This window comes from Rissa tridactyla, chromosome 20 (genome assembly GCF_028500815.1).
Source record: "Rissa tridactyla isolate bRisTri1 chromosome 20, bRisTri1.patW.cur.20221130, whole genome shotgun sequence".
NCBI classification, from domain to species: domain Eukaryota; kingdom Metazoa; phylum Chordata; class Aves; order Charadriiformes; family Laridae; genus Rissa; species Rissa tridactyla.
Window position 1 is genome coordinate 8,145,471 of NC_071485.1, and position 19,713 is coordinate 8,165,183.

At 53.9% G+C, this 19,713-nt stretch overlaps 1 protein-coding gene across 7 annotated transcripts; it reads left to right on the plus strand.

The window, feature by feature from the left end:
- Window positions 1-78: 78 nt before the first annotated feature.
- On the plus strand, window positions 79-18,425 carry TIA1 (TIA1 cytotoxic granule associated RNA binding protein). Of its 7 annotated transcripts, none has more exons than XM_054224965.1 (12): window positions 79-275; window positions 4,898-4,994; window positions 5,435-5,533; window positions 6,544-6,598; window positions 8,100-8,187; window positions 11,805-11,880; window positions 13,276-13,384; window positions 13,834-13,929; window positions 14,018-14,102; window positions 15,222-15,345; window positions 15,685-15,824; window positions 17,971-18,425. In XM_054224965.1, the coding sequence occupies exons 1-12, from the start codon at window positions 250-252 to the stop codon at window positions 18,092-18,094; spliced, it is 1,119 nt and encodes a 372-aa protein (XP_054080940.1). In that variant the 5' UTR covers window positions 79-249; the 3' UTR covers window positions 18,095-18,425. The 7 variants fall into 7 exon arrangements, 6 of the variants coding, with proteins under 6 accessions (XP_054080940.1, XP_054080943.1, XP_054080941.1 ...); XM_054224968.1 differs by having other exon boundaries at window positions 5,439-5,533; XR_008469912.1 differs by lacking the exon at window positions 17,971-18,425 and having other exon boundaries at window positions 13,718-13,929; window positions 15,685-15,820.
- The last annotated feature ends 1,288 nt before the right edge of the window (window positions 18,426-19,713 follow it).

A 19,713-nucleotide genomic window follows, 5' to 3' on the forward strand; every position in this document is an offset into this window, starting at 1 on the left:
CCCTCCCCCCTCCCCCCACCCCCCCTCCCGCTTCCCCGCGGCGCATGCGCGTTACCGCCCCCTGCCGGGCGGCCGGGCCCCTTCGCCCGCCGGCCGCCATCTTGCGAGGAACGCCGGGCTCATTGTCCGCCGCTGGGGCTCGGCGGGGCCGGCGCCGCTCGGGCTGCCCGGGCGCTGACGGGGTCGGCGGGGGCCGGCTGGTTCGGCCTGAAGCAGCCGGGGCTGGGTCGGTGGGCGGCGGCGGCAACCATGGAGGATGAAATGCCCAAGACCCTGTGAGTGGGGAGGGGGCGACACCGCCTATTGTTCCCGGCTCCGCGGGGAGGGGCGGCCCGGGCTCCCCTCACGCATCGGCCCCTCAGGCCCGGGCGGCGCGATCGGGCCCTCCGCGACGGGCAACGGCCCCTCAGCCGCCTTCAGTGCCCAGGGGGGACGGCTCCCCGCCGCCGCCGGGCACCCGGCTCCCCTCAGGGCGGGCCGGCCCCGGTAGAGCCCCCGACCGGGGCCGGCCCCGGCCCCTCCGCCCCTGCCCCGCCATTCGTGTCCCGTCCCTCGCTTCCCAGAGCTGTTCGCCGGCTTCCTCCCCTCACCCCCGGCCTTTATCCCTCTCCGCCTCACATTTGGAGGGGCTGGGGAGATGTACACCCCCACCCGGTACTTTCTCCATGTACGTTTTTGGCTGAATTTTGCCATTTCTGGGTTATATTAGCCCCCGGGGGGGGGGGGGATGGGGGGGGGAGGGGGCTGCCCTGGGCAAACAGCCGGATCCCCGCTGCCACGTTCAACAACTTGATGGAAATAAACGGGGGGGTTGCCCCTGAAATCGGCGCTTGTCCAAGTGTTTAAAGCACGCTGCGAGCCTGGTCTTTCCCCCCCGCCCCAACCCCGGGAACTCATCGTAGCTGTAGGGCAGCTCCTGGCCTTGTGAAAATCATCAGTGGGGTGCTTTTAATTACAAGCCGCCTTCCTGGCGGTGTTGGGCCGCTGACACCCGCCGCTGTCAAGAGGCTTTCGGACTTTTCGGCCGTCGCTCCTGCGGCCGGCTCGTGTTTGAAAGAGCCTCCCGCGCCCGTCCTGTTCGCGTCCTTCTCTCCAGGAGTGGGCTTTTTCCCCTGGTTTAGACGAGGGATAACGGCAGGCTCCCGTCTCTCTTTTTTCTCCTCTGCGTAAGCTTTCATCGCTCGTTTTCGGCGCGGGAAGATACGAGGGGGAAACTTTCCAAGGCGAGGGGGGAAAGTTTTGCCCTGGGACAGTGGCTGCGCCTACCCCCAGGGCTGAGAAATGAGTTGCCCGAGTGCAGGAAAACAAGACTTTTTACGTGACTTTCGCCAGCTCCTCCGGGCCAGGCTTTCTTTAGTGGTAAACACTCTGCCTCCCTGTGCATACGATCCCCTTGTCTTTTCTCGGACGTGCATTTTTGGAACTATTCTTGGCGTCTGCAAACACGGGTCAGCCCTCTTGGCGTATTCGTGCGTTGTTTGTTTAGAAAAAAAAAAAATGTTTTTGCCCCCGTCCCAGTGAAATTGTTGTCTGGAGGCTAGTGGTCTGGGCAGCAGACGGGGGGTGGTGGTGGTGGTGGTGGTGCGTGTGCTCCAGGGCACGAATTACCTGGCCTCGAGCACGTGCGGCTCGTTGCACGAACGCGGCCGGGTTTTTCCGAGCCTTGAGCAACCGTATTTCTCCGGATCGCTCCCGAGCGCCTTTCTCAAAAGTCAGAGGGAGGATTGGGACGCGCTGAATTTCACAGGCGGGGGTTTAGAACGAGCGGCTTGAGGGAAGAAAAAAGCAGCTCGGAGTCAGCTCTTTCTGGCTGGGGTCTGAAGTGTGTGTTAAATATCGGGTGGCGTGAGGATATTTGGGTCTCTGATGGGGAAAGGCTGAGGGATTTGGGGCTCTTCAGTCTGGAAAAAAGACGACTGAGGGGGGACCTTGTCAACGCTGATCAATACTTCAAGGGGGGGTGTCAGGAGGACGGGGCCAGGCTCTTCTCAGTGGTGCCCGGGGACAGGACAAGGGGTAACGGGCACAAACGTGACCGTGGGAAGTTCCATCTCAAGACGAGGAGGAACTTCTTTGCTGTGAGGGTGGCAGAGCCCTGGCACAGGCTGCCCAGAGAGGTGGGGGAGTCTCCGTCTCTGGAGACATCCCAACCCCGCCTGGAGGCGTCCCTGTGCCACCTGCTCTGGGTGACCCTGCTCTGGCCGGGGGTTGGACGGGGTGATCTCCAGAGGTCCCTTCCCACCCTATGATTCTGTGATTTCTGTAGAAATCCCCTTCTGCGGATACCCCCTCTGGATGGGGCTGACGGTGCTCCCTCCCCTCGGCTGCGCTGTCTTGCCGCGGCATCAGGGGCCACCAAAGCGGCCTCCACCCCACGTGCCTCGTTCTTTAGTTCACGTTTCAGTTGGTTTTCTTTCCACAGATTCCAGGCGATGTTGGGAGCGACTTCTCAGTTTTGCAGTTTCCGCCCGAGCTGTTTTTTAGAAGTGGGGGTCGTTGGAGCCTTTGGAGGCGCGTTGGGAGCTGCGTTCCTGACGTAAATGATTTCCTGGACAGGCAGCTCAGTTTCCCGTGGCCAGTTGCCTTCCTTGAAAGCCGCTCTTCAAGGGCAGAGATTATAAATCTGAAGAGCGGTTACAAGGCAGACAGTGTTTTTTGCACTTTACAAAGATCTCTTGTTTCTATTTTTCTTATGCGTATGCCGATGCTTGCGGAATACGTGGACTTTGGATTTAACTTTGTGTGTCTAAAACCTTGCAGAAGTGCCGATGCTCGATAGTTCGGTGTTACTTTTCAAGAAGCCGCGTGCTGAGCAACGTGCAGCAAATAAACAGAGGTGTCGGCGTCGTTTGCCTTCGGTAGTGTAGTCCTTCCTCTGCAAAGAAGCACTGACCGACTCGTTAATGAGAATCCAATTAGCAGGAAAGAGAGGGAAGGGTGCAGGAGACGACAGGACTGCCTCCTCCTGCCGCTTTTGCTGTCCCTGCCTGGCCGGGTCACCTCGGCACTGGTTGTTTCTTGTGTAAGTGGTGCAGGACAAGGTCCGGGAGTGCCGGCCCCGGCCCCCGTGCCGGCTCCGTGGAGACAGGGCTCCGTGGAGAGGTTGGGGTGGTCAAACAGCTCCAGCCTGGCAGGGAGAGAGTACAGCGGGGAGAAGAAACGCGGGGATTGGTGCTTGGCGGGGGGGTTTACGGTGCTGTGTTTTTCCCATCCGTCTCGGCAGGCTTGGGAGTATCGCAGGACTTGGTTGTAGTTTGTCAACTGGCGGATTGGCCAGACCTCTCCGGCCTCGCTGGCTGCAGATGTAGGCGGCGACGGGCAACGAGGTTACGCTGACAAATTGCCCGCTGCTGAATTTGGACGCTGTTAAGCTGTTTTTCGGAGCGAGCGATGTGCTTTACGGTGCTCCCCCTCTTCCCGTTTTTAGCGTTTCGCAGAACGCTCTCGTTCCGCACGTCGTTAACTGCTTGCGCGGACGCTAAGGGCTGCCCTGGCCGTGTCCGTGCAGCCGAGATTCGGGTTTGCCTTTGCGCGGAAGCGAGTAGCTCAACGTCGTGTATGCGATTACACATGCTCTCCCTGTATATATGTGTGTGCGATTGATCCTTCGAGGACGCGTTGTAAAACATCTGGCCGGGCAGAGGTTCATGGGGCTGTCAGAGATCGCTTGCCCGCTTTTCCCAGCGAAATCCAGCGTTAAGGTAGGGAATGCTTGGGGAGATTGCCATCTGATTAGCGGGGGGGTGGAAAATCCAGGGGGAGTTCAAAGGTCGGGGTCTGGGCACCCCGTGTATCAGTTACAAATAAACCATGAATAAACTTAGACCTGGAAGGTGAGAGTCTCCTCGCTTTAGTGCCTTGGCTTATTCATTATCCAAATAACGATAATACTTAAAAAAAAAAAAAAAAAAAAAAAAAAAGAGGGAGAAAAAGAAGCGTTGCCAGTTTGAACTCTCGGTTGAACTTGATGCGGGGTGGAATGGCCTGCTGTTATCGAGCCAAAAAATTAATTGTTTTAATGGAAGTGCACTAAACCCTTCTCTGTTTAAGGACACCTCGTCGGGAGTTTTTTTGTCGAGCGAGAGGATGCCGGTGACGATGTGATTCTGGCGAAGCGTGTGTGGATTTTAAAAAAGGAGCACAATCCTGAGTCCTACCTAAAATAGTTGTCCAAACTATTAATACAGAGCTCGCCGGGTCATTTCTGACCGAAAAACAGAGGCTGCGTGTTTGTTTCCCCCATTCTCTCCTCTGCTAAAGCAAATATTGGAGCGTGTCCGTCTCGTCGGGAGGGCCGTTCGCAGCCTTGTGTCAACAGAAGGGACGCGAGGAGTCCCTGGTTTCGCTGCCGTGTTGTTTTCTTACGCCACCTTTGCCACTCTTGCCCCCCGACGGGGCGGATTTGCTGATTGATCGAGGTGGTTTCGGCGGCGCGATGCGGCCGCGGTTTGCCACGTAACGTTCCGTTGCGGGAAGGCGCTGCCCCGCCTTTGGAGCTGAGGTTTCTCTCTGCGCTTTTTTTAAAAATCCCGTGACTTGGGCTTAATAACAACAACAAAACCACCCCACACCGGCGGGTGAAGGACGGGCTTCGTGGCTGAGAATGCCAAAACCCCAAACGGGAGCAGGGGCCCGGGTTCTGTTTGCGCCTGAGGAGCCTCATCCTTTCGCGTGGAGGAGGACGGGAGCACGTTCGCCCGGGGCTGTTTTTCTTTTTTAAAAGGAACTGCCTAAATATTGTGTAATGCACGTGCTGAAGGCCGGGTTGAGCTACTCGGGCAGCTGGGGAAATGGTGGGTTGGGTGTTGGGGGAACAACTTTGGGCCGTGCTTGCTCGGTTACCGACGAGCAGGCGGGAGCGTCAGGATGGCTTCTGACAGCGTGTTTGATCCCGCAGGTACGTGGGGAACCTGTCAAGAGACGTGACGGAAGCTCTGATCCTCCAGCTGTTCAGCCAGATCGGACCATGCAAAAACTGCAAAATGATAATGGATGTAAGAGCCTTTCGCCGAGGGATTTTCGTGTTTCCCGTTTGGGCCGTACTCGGGTGTTGCGGAATTCCCGCTGGGAATACGGCACGATCGCGTCGTAGGGGTGCAGCAGGGCTGGAGATCGCGGTCGTGGACGAGGGGCATCATTTCTGCCTTGTATCCAGCGTTAAATTTAAGGATGGGTGGATTTGTCAGAGGGAGCGAACAGCTCGATACACGTGGGTGCTGTAGATGAGATTTGAAAAGTTCTTCTTTGTTGTATTTTTACCTTTTTAAAGCAGAACTGAAGCCTCCTGGAGCTGCGTTAGTGCGTAGTTACAGCATAGAGTAAAAAAGCCTGCACGTTTTGAGACGTTTAGGTGTAACAAATAGAGCCGAGCAGAAAAGCGAGGGTACAGTTCGGAGAGGTTTGTCTCAGCAATCCTGTTTGTTTCTTTTCTCAGACAGCTGGAAACGATCCGTACTGTTTTGTGGAGTTCTACGAGCACCGGCACGCGGCTGCAGCGCTGGCTGCTATGAACGGCCGGAAGATAATGGGTAAGGTAAGCTGTCGTGTCTCCAGGGTGAGTTGGAGTTGAAAATCAGGCTCGCTCAGATCACGCGGGTGAAATAGCGCTTGAGACCGAGCGGATCCGCTGCAAATGTTAGGCACTGCCTTTGGACAGAGGCCTCAGCGTCACACGGCTGAGAAGAAAAGCTGTTGTAGGAAGGATGCCGAGGGCGGGAGGTGGGGATGTAGAACTGGGAGGGTTCGGAGACGTCGGCAATAACGAGTGTTTTACCTCTGCCGACCCTATCGGGACAACGTCCCTCTCTCCCCAACCCTGCAGAAAAACCCGTCCAGTCGACCCAAACTCCCAGACCAGTCTGGAACCAGTTGTGTCCAGTTCTGGGCTCCCCGGTTGCAGGACAGGGAAATGCTGGAGAGGGGACAGCAAAGGGCCACCAAGAAGATGAGGGGACTGGAACATCTCTCTGATGGGGAAAGGCTTTGGGGCTTTTCAGTCTGGAAAAAAGAAGACGGAGGGGGGATCTTATCAATGCTGATCAATACTTCAAGGGGGGGTGTCAGGAGGACGGGGCCAGGCTCTTCTCAGTGGTGCCCGGGGACAGGACAAGGGGTAACGGGCACAAACTTGACCGTGGGAAGTTCCATCTCAAGACGAGGAGGAACTTCTTTGCTGTGAGGGTGGCAGAGCCCTGGCACAGGCTGCCCAGAGAGGTGGGGGAGTCTCCGTCTCTGGAGACATCCCAAACCCGCCTGGAGGCGTCCCTGTGCCACCTGCTCTGGGTGACCCTGCTCTGGCCGGGGGTTGGACGGGGTGATCTCCAGAGGTCCCTTCCCACCCCGGCCACTCTGGGATTTTATCTGCTTCCCGTCTTTGCTCTTAACCAGTGGAACACAGTTTGGAAGAGCGAACCCTCTCCCGAGGCGCGTGTCTTAAACTTGAGCTTTCACCCCAGACCGGTGCCCCTGTAGGGTCAGAAATAAGCGCTGGAGGGATCCGAGGGGGGATTTGCTTGTTCTAACGTGAGCGACTCGCCTTTGCAGGAGGTCAAAGTGAACTGGGCGACGACCCCCAGCAGCCAGAAGAAAGACACCAGCAGTAAGTGTCGCTTACGCTTTGAGTACGGGGTTCAATTTGTACAACTCGTTTTTAAACATCAGCAGTAAGCATCGTACGGTCGTCTGCGGTAACGTCTTGATCGTAGTCCTAAGATATTATTTCATGTGTTTGTGTTAATAAACTTAAGAACAAATGTAGCCTTTGTCATCAGGTAGTATCGCTGTCAACACACAGCGTGCGCAAGGTAATTGTATCTTCTCCAACATAAAATGAAATCTCTCGAGCGTATTCGCTAACCGCCTGAAGCTCCGTATGGGGGTTTCGTGAAGTTATTTTTGTGAATTTGATGAACTTATTTTTTTTACGCGAAGACTTCCCTTTCATTTCCCCCTGGCACCAAAGAGCGAGCTAGCGTCCACTCTTCAGTTCTGGTGCCGTTTGTCACGAGCGCAATTGTAAAAATGAAGCCCCCAGCCCCCTTGTCCCGTGCTGCCGAGGCCAAAGAGTCGGCTCCCTGGGCGGCTGCAGCCTGCGCTCCTTGGCAGGATCCCGACTTTATCCCGAATCGGGTTCCGTCGCTCCCGGCGAGCCCACGGATCGCTGCTGTGCTGGGCGAGCTTCGAATTCCCGTGGGCGAGTGGGGCCGAACGGCCTCAGCGTCCGAGTGGAGTCGAGAGTTTCCTACCTGCCGTAGTACAAATGAGCCTGGCCATCGCTAGGATGGCGTGGGACGTCTCGTCTCATTTGGTGGAAAACTCCTTAGAGGCAGGACTCGCGTTTTCTCTTTGCTGCGTGGTTTTTTGTGGCTCTGCTGTCAACTGAAGGGATCGCTCTTTCCGTTCCGGTGCCTTCAGTCACAGTTGACTTGCACGCGGATTCACACACGTTGAATTCGCCTGGATTCGCGCGGTGTATTGGCCGGGCAACCAAAACTCTTGGCTTTTGGGACCTCAAAATTCTTTAACAGCAAACTGTTGCCGTGCAGGTTCTTTTTTTCGAGGGGTTTTGGTTTTTTTTTGATTTGTTCTTCACGCCCTTACGGTGACACTGCGGTTAGCTTCAAAACACGGCCCGCTCTACGACGAGCGTTACCCTGCCTTTCTCGCAACGGCGAGACGTTTGAGCCGAGGAGATCTTGAATAGCTCGTCGTCTCCTGCCGTGCCCGAGCGTAGCGCTAGCGTCCGGAGAGAAGAGACGTTCCCGTAGTCTTGGCACGTGAAGTAAATACTTTAAGACTTCGTACGGTAAAATGCCGACCGGTCTTAAAAGCAGTTTGTAAAGTACCAAGCGTAAACGGCGTGTGTCGCTGTAGTATCCTTAAAATCACTGACTCCGTCGCGCTGCCAAGCGAAGGATCTGCTACGAGCAGCAGTAGATTCTGTTCCGTAGTAAACTCCGGCTGTCACGTAGTATTTAATACTAGCTGGAAATCGGTGCTCTGTGAGATTGCTACGCCGTGCGTGCGCGCCTGTCACCATCTTCCAATGGTAAGATCCTTTTTTGTCTCTTTTTTTTTTTGTTTGTTTTCCCTCCCAAAAGACCATTTCCATGTCTTTGTCGGAGACCTCAGCCCAGAAATTACAACGGAAGATATAAAAGCAGCTTTTGCGCCGTTTGGAAGAATATCGTAAGTAATTTCCTAGGGCAAATAAACTCAAAAGTTCTCTCTCCTAAATGGAGGCAGCCTTATGTTTCAGTAAGTAAAAAATGAGTCGTGGCAGTGCAGGAAGATACGTTCATCTGATCACGCAGCGGCTCGAGCCCGAACGGTCGGGCGTCGAGCACGGGGACGCGAAACCCCATTCCTTTCTAGTAGTTTTGTTCCGCTTTCCTAGAAAAATCGCATCCAACTTGCTTTGGTTTTATCCTCCTTGCCTCCTTTGGCAAAGCGACGTTGGTAAAAATTGACTCCTAAAAACCCGGGGGTTTTGCGTTTCGCTTCTCCCCGTCCCCCCCCGCCCCGTCCCCCCCCGCAGCGCTCAGCTCACCGTCACGCTGGGCAGTTTGTGACCGAGTTCCGTTTGCACGTTCCCGTCTTGTCAGCCTTTAGATTTTTTTGGTTAGCCGTGGTGTGCCGGCCACCTGTAGCCAATGGGTTTTTGGTTGTTTTTTTTTTTTAAATTCCCATTTCCCCCCAAAAATGAGCCTTTTTAGGTGTTTTTTTTTTTTAGCTCCGGACTCTTGGTGGCACCCGCAGGCCTCGAAGCCTTTGGCCCCTGACCCGAAGGGCTCGGCCGAATCCGCGGGGCGGCTCGGGTCAAGGAGCTGCGCCGGCGTCGCGGCCGAGCGCGTGGCAGGCGGGGAACGGTGCCGGCAGGGCCGTGGATTCAGGGCGGAGCAGAGTAAGGAGCGGTTCGTTCATTCCATCCTCCGAATGTAAACCATTAATTTTCCTTGTAGTGTTGTCTGTACTGGACATTGAAGTTTCTTGATGGTGATGTAAGAGAACGTAGAGTGCTTTGGAGTGTTGTGTAGTGAAGCGTTTAATTGAAGTAAGTTTGTTTTTTGTTGTTTTGTTTTTTTTTTCCCCCTCAAGAGTCCAGTGTGTTACTCTCTTAATGCCAGCTTGATTTCCCTCTTAACGATAAGGTTTAAAAAAAACAAAACACCCAAATCCGGGATCGGAATGTGACTCGCTTCAGAACAGCTGTTAACGCTCGACTGCAAATTGTCATCCAGGAAACGCGGGGGGTCGGGCTCCTAAAGGAGAGTCCGTTCGTCCCCCGGCCAAATGTGGTCTGGAGGGAAGGGACGAGGGACGCTAGAGTAGATCCCAACTGCTGGAATGAGGGGGAAAGGGAGGCCGTAGTAGACGGTGGCGTTGGTGGGACGGCCAGGGAGCTGCGGAAGAGGTTTTCCCCCAGCTGAGTCAGCGCGAGGTGACAGTTCAACCTTTAACAAACCACCCCCCCCCAAAAAAAACCAAACAAAACACCCCCCTCCTGAGCCTGAAGCAAAAAAATAAGTCAGCCGGGGAGGCGGGGGGGAGTATAAAACCCACACGTCGGTCCGTGCCCGTCCTCCCGTCTTTTTCTCGCAGAGCTTTTCGGACGCAGAGCTGTCGCTGCCTGGTGGTGGTGGTGGTGGTGGTGGTGGTGCCGGGGAAGCTCTGGTTTTCGGGGCGCTCGGCTGCCAGAGCCCACGAATGGAAAACGGCTCAAAGTGACCGGCCAAACCCAAACTCGGTCCTTTTCCTCCCGCCAAAGTATTGTCAGATTCAGAATTGGCCCCGGGATGACTCTTTTGGGACAAAACCGAGGGCTTAAATAAAGCCGAAGGGACCTCGATCTGCTGCTTGTTTAAATTGAAGCTGAAAAAATCCTGCTGCTGCCTCTTAAGGGGTCAAACAAAGTTACTTTACTGTACCTGTTCTTCGTCAGTGACTGATTTCTGGAAATGTGGTGCTAATGGAATATTTCCCCATTTTTTTGTTGTTTTTTTTTTTTATTTTTTTTTTTTAGTTTCACATTTGTTAGTGCTAAACTGAGCTTTTTTTTTTTTTTTTTTAATGGCACCGAGGTTGAACTCTACTGCATGATTAGCGCATAAGAGATTTGGGGTAATTCTTTCCATCTGGGTTGTTGTTTTTTCCAATCGCTGTCAAAGCACACTTGTCGTGGTTTCCTTCGATGCTTGCTGTACGCATGTTTTCACTTGTTCTCAAGTCTTTATTTTCAAAGTTTTCAGTTGAGGGTAAGTAGAGATGAGTTCTCCCCCCTCTCCCTCTCTAGACTCTTCAGAGCGAACCCATCTAAAGCTTCCCAAAGTGGCTCTTCTCAGGCAATTCGTAACGTACGGCCCAAATTCGGATTGAACCCAAGAAAGAAAACAGGGGGAAGGGGGCGGGGGGAGGTGGGGGGCTCGAAAAGGGAAAAGCAATCCCATTTCTGCTGGAGCTTTGGGAGAGGTCTTGCCTTCGGTGGTGGTGTCAGCACTCTGGGCTAACGGATGTCGGAATTAGGCGTAGGATCCTTAACGTAAGGCTTAAAAAAAACCCCAACAAACCCCGGGCGTAACGACCCTTCTCTTGGCCGTGACTTTTTTTCGCCAGTCTCGGCATGCTAAACGTTGCGCGCTAGTTTTCCCTGAACCCTCTTTATTTTATACAGCCGTTAAGTCCCATCGCATGACTCTCTCGACTGGTTTTCTGTCGTCGTTTCTGTTCTTTTAATGCCTGTTCGTGTTGGGGCGAAGGAGGGGAGGAGAGGGTGGCCCGGACGCGAGAGCGTCTCGATCCTCGGCTAACTTGGTGCGCAAATTGCCTGAGAAACGCCGTAGGCCGGCGTTCCACGAGCGGGGGTTTTAGCTCTTGTTAGCTGGGTTCTCTTTTTTTAACTCTCAATCTCAAATAATAGGGCTCTGGTTATTTTGCAGAGTGTCTCTGAAGAATGGACAGAATTGCCATGGCTAACTACAAGCTACAGTTCACAGTGGACAAACGTTGTAGTTTTCTTATTTACTTTTATCATTTCTTTTTCTTTTTTTTTTTTGCCTTTTTTTCTTTTTTTTTTTTTTGATATCTCTCGTAGTTTCCAATCGGTCCTGTAATGATTGCTGTCGTACAAATGCCGTTGTGAATGATGTGTAATATGTAGTTTTAAGACATGAATGTTGCGGTGTTTTCTTTTCTTCAATAATTTCTGAAAATGTCAATCTCTCAAAATTTACAGCTGCCCACAGTCCAAAAAGGGGGTAACGAATTGACCCGGGAAAATTAAAGAATTCGGTTAACAGGCGACGTATGCCTTTTAATTCCTATCTTTTTTTTTTTTCATTTTTTTCTTTTTTTCTCTATTTAATATTTTGAATGACGTAGGTAGAATGTGTTGGCAAAGAGCGAGCGTAAAAAAAAAAAAAATTGCATGGTTAAAGAGAGCCGTTCAGCTAATGTTAGTCAGTGCCTTAAGTCCTTCTTTTGAATAGCTGCTTTGACCATGCTTTGTGTCTTAACAGTCTGTAAAAAGCATTTTGAAGCGGGAGCCAACTGTCGTTATTTGTTAGAGCAGCTATTGATTTGCATGTTTACCCAATTTAAGTTTAATTTTGCTACTACCTGGCAAAGCAGTAGTAAAGTTCTGCTTAGAAAAGAAGCCTTTTGCTTTGACTTGTCTTGCTGGTGCCGTAAAAACAGTTGACCTTAGTAAAGGCGAAACGTGAAAATGAGCTGTACGTGTGACTCGAGTTGTCGTTTTGGGAAGGGCGGCTTTCCAAGGCGCTAAACTGCCTCTCCTTTCTGCTTTTTAGAGACGCGCGGGTGGTTAAGGACATGGCGACGGGCAAATCGAAAGGATACGGCTTCGTTTCCTTCTTCAATAAATGGGTAAGCTGCGGCACGCTCTCCAGCGGCCCTGAAGGGCGGAGGATGGTTTTCAGCGGGGAAAGAGCGTTGCGTTGTCGGTCCCCGTCTCCACCCGGCTGCCGGCTGCGTTTTTTCTCTCTGCTTGGTGAAATGCTCTACTGGTGCTTTAGCGTTTGTAAAGGACGTGGCAGGTAGCCCAGGGGTCAGTGCTGCGTCCGGTCATGTTCAGCGTGGTCATCAACGACCTGGGTGAGGGGACAGAGTGTCCCCTCGGCAAGTTTAGAGGTGACACAAAGCTGGGGGGGTGGCTGACACCCCAGAGGGCTGTGCCGCCATGCAGAGAGACCTGGACAGGTGGAGAGTTGGGCGGAGAGAAACCTTATGGAATTCAACAAGGGCAAGTGTAGGGTGCTGCCCCTGGGGAGGAATAACCCCCCGCACCAGGACAGGTTGGGGGTGACCTGCTGGAGAGCAGCTCTGTGGAGAGAGACCTGGGAGTCCTGGGGGACAACGGGATGACCACGAGCCAGCGATGGGCCCTGGTGGCCAAGAAGGCCAATGGCATCGTGGGGGGCATCCAGAAGAGCGTGGCCAGCAGGTGGAGGGAGGTCATCCTCCCCCTCTGCTCTGCCCTGCCCTGGGGAGGCCCCATCTGGAGCCCTGGGTCCAGTTCTGGGCTCCCCGGTTCCAGAAGGACAGGGAACGGCTGGAGAGGGGACAGCAAAGGGCCACCAAGAGGACGAGGGGACTGGAACATCTCTCCGATGGGGAAAGGCTGAGGGATTTGGGGCTCTTCAGTCTGGAAAAAAGCCAACTGAGGGGGGATCTTATCAACGCTGACAAATACTTCAAGGGGGGGTGTCAGGAGGACGGGGCCAGGCTCTTCTCAGTGGTGCCCGGGGACAGGACAAGGGGTAACGGGCACAAACTTGACCGTGGGAAGTTCCATCTCAAGACGAGGAGGAACTTCTTTGCTGTGAGGGTGGCAGAGCCCTGGCACAGGCTGCCCAGAGAGGTGGGGGAGTCTCCGTCTCTGGAGACATCCCAACCCCGCCTGGAGGCGTCCCTGTGCCACCTGCTCTGGGTGACCCTGCCCTGGCAGGGGCTTGGAGGAGATGATCTCCAGAGGTCCCTTCCCACCCCCGCCACTCTGTGAAGTGACATCCGATGAGCGATGTGCGTGACAGAGTGACGATCATCTGGGGTATATCGAGAGGGTCTTAGATGGGCTCAGTGAGGCCTAAGGGTCTCCTTCGTTGCCCTAAACCCGCTTCTTTTGAAGCAGGATCTCTCGTGGCACGGTGCCAATGTCAGGCGGGGTGGCTGCGCGGCGATGTCCTTCGCTTGGCTCTCCCGCCGAAGGACGAGATGCCGACGGCGGGGGTTATTTTTTCCCCCTCCTTCTCTCGTGGACAGGACGCGGAGAATGCCATTCAGCAGATGGGCGGGCAGTGGCTCGGCGGAAGGCAAATCCGAACGAACTGGGCGACGAGAAAACCTCCGGCTCCAAAGAGCACGTATGAATGTAGGTTCTCAGTTATTGGCGTCTCTGCAAACCTCCCGGTAAGGAGGGAAGAGAACAGGGCGAGCTGCAAGCCTTGGAGGTTGTGGGAGGAGGGAGAAGCGGGCGCTGAAGGCAAAGACTCTCGGACAGTTCGAAACCTCCTGAATTGAGCAGCTGCCGTAGCTGCGGCGACTGTATTATCGCCACGGGGGGGATTCCCACGCTCAGGTGGGAAGTTGCTTTCTCTCCAGGCAGCCAGGACCGCTCTGGCTTTTTCCCTTTGCTCCCTGGCTTTGAAATCTTTTGCTCGTGATAACCCAGCGGGACCGTGTCAAAGAGAGCATTTCAAACTAGGTGTATCAGACCTACTGTCTGCAGTTTGTGCTCGACACCTCGTGCCGACCAGGATTAGAATTTCTCCGTACCGTCTGTCCCCGTCCACTGAACAGCTCTGTAAAAATCTCTTTAAGCAAACGCCAAACAACTCTCTTACGACGATGTGGTCAATCAAAGCAGCCCCAGCAACTGCACCGTCTACTGCGGCGGCGTTACCTCCGGCCTCACAGGTATCGGGGCTTCCGAATCCCCTCGCCTTGAAGGTCTCGCAGTAACGCCGCCGTCGCCTCATTGGTTTTTTTCTTTCCCCCGCTGCAGAACAGCTCATGCGCCAGACCTTTTCTCCCTTCGGGCAGATCATGGAAATTCGAGTCTTCCCGGATAAAGGCTACTCCTTTGTACGGTAGGCTGTCGTGCGGTTTGCGTCTGGAGGAATTTAATAAGAATTCCGGGCTTGGATGCTCTTAGGGTTTGCGGAACCCGCAATTTATTGGGGTTTAGGCGATTATTCTCTCACCCCATGACCCCTCCCCACCCGGGAAGGGGAATTGGGGAAAACAAGGAAACCCCAGGGTTAAAATAGAAACAGATTTAGTAGGATAAGACTAAATAATGAACATCAGTAACGCTAAAGAGCCAACGTTGATCCCCGCACCGATATAAAATACACCGGGATCATTCCCAGCCCGTTCCCCCCCGCAGGGAACAGCCCCTGTGGGACCCTGCGGGAGGAAGGGAAGGGCTCAGGGCTCCGGCACCGGGGCCAGGAGTTCTCATCCCAGAGAGAAAACTCCTCAAACTCCCTCGTTTCCCTGGAAGGGGCCGTTCCTGGGATGAAATAATCCTGGGGGGCCGGCGCCCGGCTCTCGCTCCTCCTCGTCCCGTCCCCGCGCCTGGTGGGGGGCTGGGAAACACCCAGACCTTGAACCCCCCCCTCCAGAGCTGGCTGGAAAGGGAACAGTGGCACCAGTTTGAGCCCTGGAAAAGGGTTTTTTTCCCAATATTGGATGAGAAATGAGCGCGGTGTCGCCCACGCCAGGACAAGTTGGCGGCACAGCTGTGTGCGCGGAAGCGGAGGCGATGCGTTACAGCAGCCCCATGTGAGGAGCGAGTTCCGGCTTGCGGCACAAGGATTTGGAAAAACCATTCTCCCGGTCTGAACCGGTGCGGTGCCCTTCGCCGGAAGAGATCTCTGTCTCTTCCGCTGGTGCAATTTCACAGTTTTTGAGTCTTTTCCAGAAGCCTCATCTCTTTGTTGACAGCCTCCAGATAATAAAAACTAATCGCAAATCGATTCCTCGCTGGGGAATTTCCCAATGTGTTTAGGGAGAATTAGGATGCCACGACAGGAATAAGTGTCGGTAGCCAAGCGATCCCTGCTGTGGGGGCAAGAGGAGAGCGTCTCCGTGGTCCTAACAGCCCCCAAACCTGTGCTGGGCTAGTGGGGGGCTCGCTGGGGGTTAATTCTGGCTGCTACTTGCCGAGCGAGTCGTTGACGTGGCCACGGCTTCTGTTCCGACAGGTTTAATTCTCACGAGAGCGCGGCGCACGCCATCGTTTCCGTCAACGGAACGACTATCGAAGGACACGTGGTGAAGTGCTACTGGGGCAAGGAGACGCCGGACATGGTCAGCCCCGTCCAGCAGGTCAGAACTTCTCCTCTGCTAACGACGCTGCTAATTAATCTCGGCCGGAAACGCACCGAGCGGCTGTAAAACGCGGTGGGAGGCTCGGCGTGGCACCCGTCACCTGCGTTAGGGCTTTATTTCACCAGAGAGTGTTTCTCTGAAGGACGAGCAAAGATTTTAAATCCCTTGGGAGTGTAAAATTCCGGAGAAATTCCCATCCGCGTGGCCGTTTCAGGGTGGAATTACCCAGCAGCCTCGTCCGCCCCCCTCAGAGACGGGTGTTTTTGCGAGTTGACAAAAATCGCTGCTTTCTCTGGCGATTTTGGGGCTTAACTCGGGGTGTTTTGGCCGTTGCAGAACCAGATCGGGTACCCGCCGGCGTACGGGCAGTGGGGCCAGTGGTACGGCAACGCCCAGATCGGCCAGTATGTGCCCAACGGCTGGCAGGTCCCCGCCTACGGCATGTACGGCCAAGCGTGGAATCAGCAGGGATTTAAGTGAGTATTTGGACTTTTTCCGCGCCCCCGCCTTGGGGGCGAGACGACAACCCCAACGTAAAAGCTGCTGGTTCGGATTCAGTAGGTTTTTGGGCTTTTATGGAGGTGCCCGGCAGGACGGGGTCTTTACTGGATGTTTTTTGGTCCTGCTGGAATTGTCTCATCCCTTCGTCCGGGGGCGTCAGGGTGGGATGAGGCAAAGCGCTCCTTGCTCTGAGCCTCTTCTCGTCACCTTTTTCCGAGGAGCTGTGGCGTTAATGCATTCAATGTGTGTTTAATATGTCATCAGCGACCTAGATGGAGAGCTGGAGCGTCCCCTCGGCAGGTTTAGCGGTGACACAGAGCTGGGGGGGGTGGCTGACACCCCAGAGGGCTGTGCCGCCATCCAGAGAGACCTGGACAGGTGGAGAGTTGGGCGGAGAGAAACCTTATGGAATTCAACAAGGGCAAGTGCAGGGTGCTGCCCCTGGGGAGGAATAACCCCCCGCACCAGGACAGGTTGGGGGTGACCTGCTGGAGAGCAGCTCTGTGGAGAGAGACCTGGGAGTCCTGGGGGACAACGGGATGACCGTGAGCCAGCGATGGGCCCTGGTGGCCAAGAAGGCCAATGGCATCCTGGGGGGCATCCAGAAGAGTGCGGCCAGCAGGTGGAGGGAGGTCATCCTCCCCCTCTGCTCTGCCCTGCCCTGGGGAGGCCCCATCTGGAGCCCTGGGTCCAGTTCTGGGCTCCCCGGTTCCAGCAGGACAGGGAACTGCTGGAGAGGGGACAGCAAAGGGCCACCAAGAGGACGAGGGGACTGGAACATCTCTCTGATGGGGAAAGGCTGAGGGATTTGGGGCTCTTCAGTCTGGAAAAAAGCCAACTGAGGGGGGATCTTATCAACGCTGATCAATACTTCAAGGGGGGGTGTCAGGAGGACGGGGCCAGGCTCTTCTCAGTGGTGCCCGGGGACAGGACAAGGGGTAACGGGCACAAACTTGACCGTGGGAAGTTCCATCTCAAGACGAGGAGGAACTTCTTTGCTGTGAGGGTGGCAGAGCCCTGGCACAGGCTGCCCAGAGAGGTGGGGGAGTCTCCGTCTCTGGAGACATCCCAGCCCCGCCTGGAGGCGTCCCTGTGCCACCTGCTCTGGGTGACCCTGCTCTGGCCGGGGGTTGGACAGGGTGATCTCCAGAGGTCCCTTCCCACCCCGGCCACTCTGGGATTCGGTGAAATCACTGAAATGAGCTTTTTAAAGAAAATACCTTGTTAGGTTTATAAGCTGCTGATGGCATCTCTTGCAAATTGAAGGGCAGTGTTGTGTCCGAGGCTGTTGGCAAAGGCTGAGGGAGAGGAGCGTCGGGCTGCGGGGTTTTAAGGATACGGAGGGATAACGGAGCTTTTCAGAGCTGGGATCAGCTCGGTTGGTTCTGAGCGTATTCCACCCTTCTGCCCTAAGAAAGTGAGCTCGGGAGAGTGACTCCTTGTTACGCTTTGAGGAACCCACAATTTATTGGGGTTTAGGCGATTATTCTCTCACCCCGTGACCCCTCCCCACCCGGGAAGGGGAATTGGGGAAAACAAGGAAACCCCAGGGTTAAAATAGAAACAGATTTAGTAGGATAAGACTAAATAATGAACATCAATGACGCTGAAGAGCCAATATTGATCCCCACGCCGATATAAAATACCCCGGGATCATTCCCAGCCTGTTTCCCGCCCCCGGGAGGGAACAGCCCCTGTGGGACCCTGCGGGAGGAAGGGAAGGGCTCAGGGCTCCGGCACCGGGGCCAGGAGTTCTCATCCCAGAGAAAAAACTCCTCAAACTCCCTCGTTTCCCTGGAAGGGGCCGTTCCTGGGATGAAATAATCCTGGGGGGCCGGCGCCCGGCTCTCGCTCCTCCTCGTCCCGTCCCCGCGCCTGGTGGGGGGCTGGGAAACACCCAGACCTTGAACCCCCCCCTCCAGAGCTGGCTGGAAAGGGAACAGTGGCACCAGTTTGAGTCCTGGAAAAGGGGGGGTTTTCCCGATATTAGACGAGAAATGAGCGCGGTGTCGCCCAAACCAGGACAAGATCACCGCAGGGATTGGGGTTCTTCGTTAATTCTCCCTCGTTACCGCTCCGTTTGCCTAACGAAGTGCTTTATTTCTTCCCCCCCCCCCGCAGCCAGACGCAGTCCTCGGCGGCGTGGCTGGGGGCGAGCTACGGGGTGCAGCCCCCCCAGGGGCAGAACGGCAGCGTGTTGGCGGGGCAGAGCGGGTACCGCGTGGCCGGCTTCGAGGCGCCCTGAGGAGGAGGAGGAGGAGGTGGAAGAAGAGGAGGAGGAGGAAGAAGAGAGGACGCGGGGAGCAACGTCGCCGAGCCGGGATTGATGGGATCAAGCCTCACGTATTTATTTTAAAAAGAAAAAAACAAAAAAAACAAAAAAAAACAAAAAAAAAAAACAAACCCCACACACGCAAACGACGAGGACGACAAACAACAAAAAAGCATTTTTTTTAAATCATGAAATTGTCACATTCCCCCCGTTTGGTTTTAAAAAAAAAAAAAAAACAAAAAAAAAAAAAAAACAAAAACAAAAAACCAACAAAAATCCAAAAAAAAAAAAAAATCACAGGAAATGCTGGATGTCTGCCAACTTCTGCCTTCTTTTTTTCGGTTGTTTCCCCCCCCCCCCTTCCCAACCCCCCGACTCCCCCCCCCCCCCCCGCAGCCCCGTCTCCTTTTTTTAACGTGTTTCCGACGATCCGGGTTTTGTTACTGTTGATGGGGTTTTGGTCTATTTTTTTTTTTATTTTATTTGATTTGATTTTTTTTTTTCGGGAAACACGGGGAATTGCAGGGACTCAACTGCCGCCGGGAAAGCGGGGGCAGCGAATTGCACAACGTCGACCTTTGAATTTCTTTTTTTTTTTTTTTATTTGCCATTTTATTCCTCCCCCCACCTCCCACCCCTCCCCCCCCCCGACTTTTTCTCGCCCGGGGAAGCCGCGCGCCCTTCTCCTCTCTGTATTATAAACCCTTGTATAAAAACGAAACCAAAAAAAAAGGAAAAAAAAAAAATAATGAAGAAATAAGAAAGCCCGAAGCGTTGTGAATCCTGGAGCCGCCTTCAGCCTTCGCACCGACAGCCTCTGGGATAAACCCCCGGGGCTTGGTTTGGTTGTGTTTTTTTTTTTTTTGAGGATAAAGTCTGAATTTCCATCATTTTTTTTTTTTTTTTTTTTAAAAATATCTCAAGCTTTGTTTTCTTCACGGTGGGTTTTGCCTTACGGGAGCGAGGACGTTCCACCCCGGGAGGGTGTAAAATCCTGGTACTTTAAAAAAATTGTGATAAATTCCTCCGCGCCGGCCGGGTTTTGGGGTAATTTTTTTTTTTGTTTTTTTTTTTTTTCTTCATTTTTTTTACCGATTTCTACATTTACGTGTATCGATTCTGTAAAATATTTTAGCAAATTAAGAATTTTGCACAACCGTTAGCCACCTTTGTCCGTTTCCTTATTTAAAGGTAGGACGCCGGGGTCCATCGATGCCTCAAATTTTCATTTTTCTAATTTTTTTTTTAAATTTTTTTTGCATGGCTTGGAATATAAATTTCATCCTCTCGTGCTTTTAATGAATTGTGTAAAACTGCCCCCGATATCCCCGGGTCTGCGTTTCGTCCAGGCCAAAACCCCCCTTTTTTCTGTCCTACCTCTTGACCGACCTTCCAAAAAAAATGGGAAAAAAATGCAAAAAAATGGGGAAAATTGCAAAAAAAAAAAAAAGGGGGGGGGGAAATGCCAAAAAAAAAATGCAAAAAAAAAAAAAAGGAAAAAAATACCCAAAAGAGAAGCCTGTTGTGTGCTCTCTTTTCTCATGCTGTGGGCCCTCGCCCTCCCCCGGCGGGAGGGAAGCGGCTTTTTGGGG

Coding starts and splice junctions, on each gene's coding strand:
- TIA1 (XM_054224965.1), top strand. CDS start 250: ATGGAGGATGAAATGCCCAAGACCCT. Junction 276..4,897: donor GATGAAATGCCCAAGACCCT/GTGAGTGGGGAG, acceptor TTGATCCCGCAG/GTACGTGGGGAACCTGTCAA. Junction 13,930..14,017: donor CGTTACCTCCGGCCTCACAG/GTATCGGGGCTT, acceptor CCCCCGCTGCAG/AACAGCTCATGCGCCAGACC.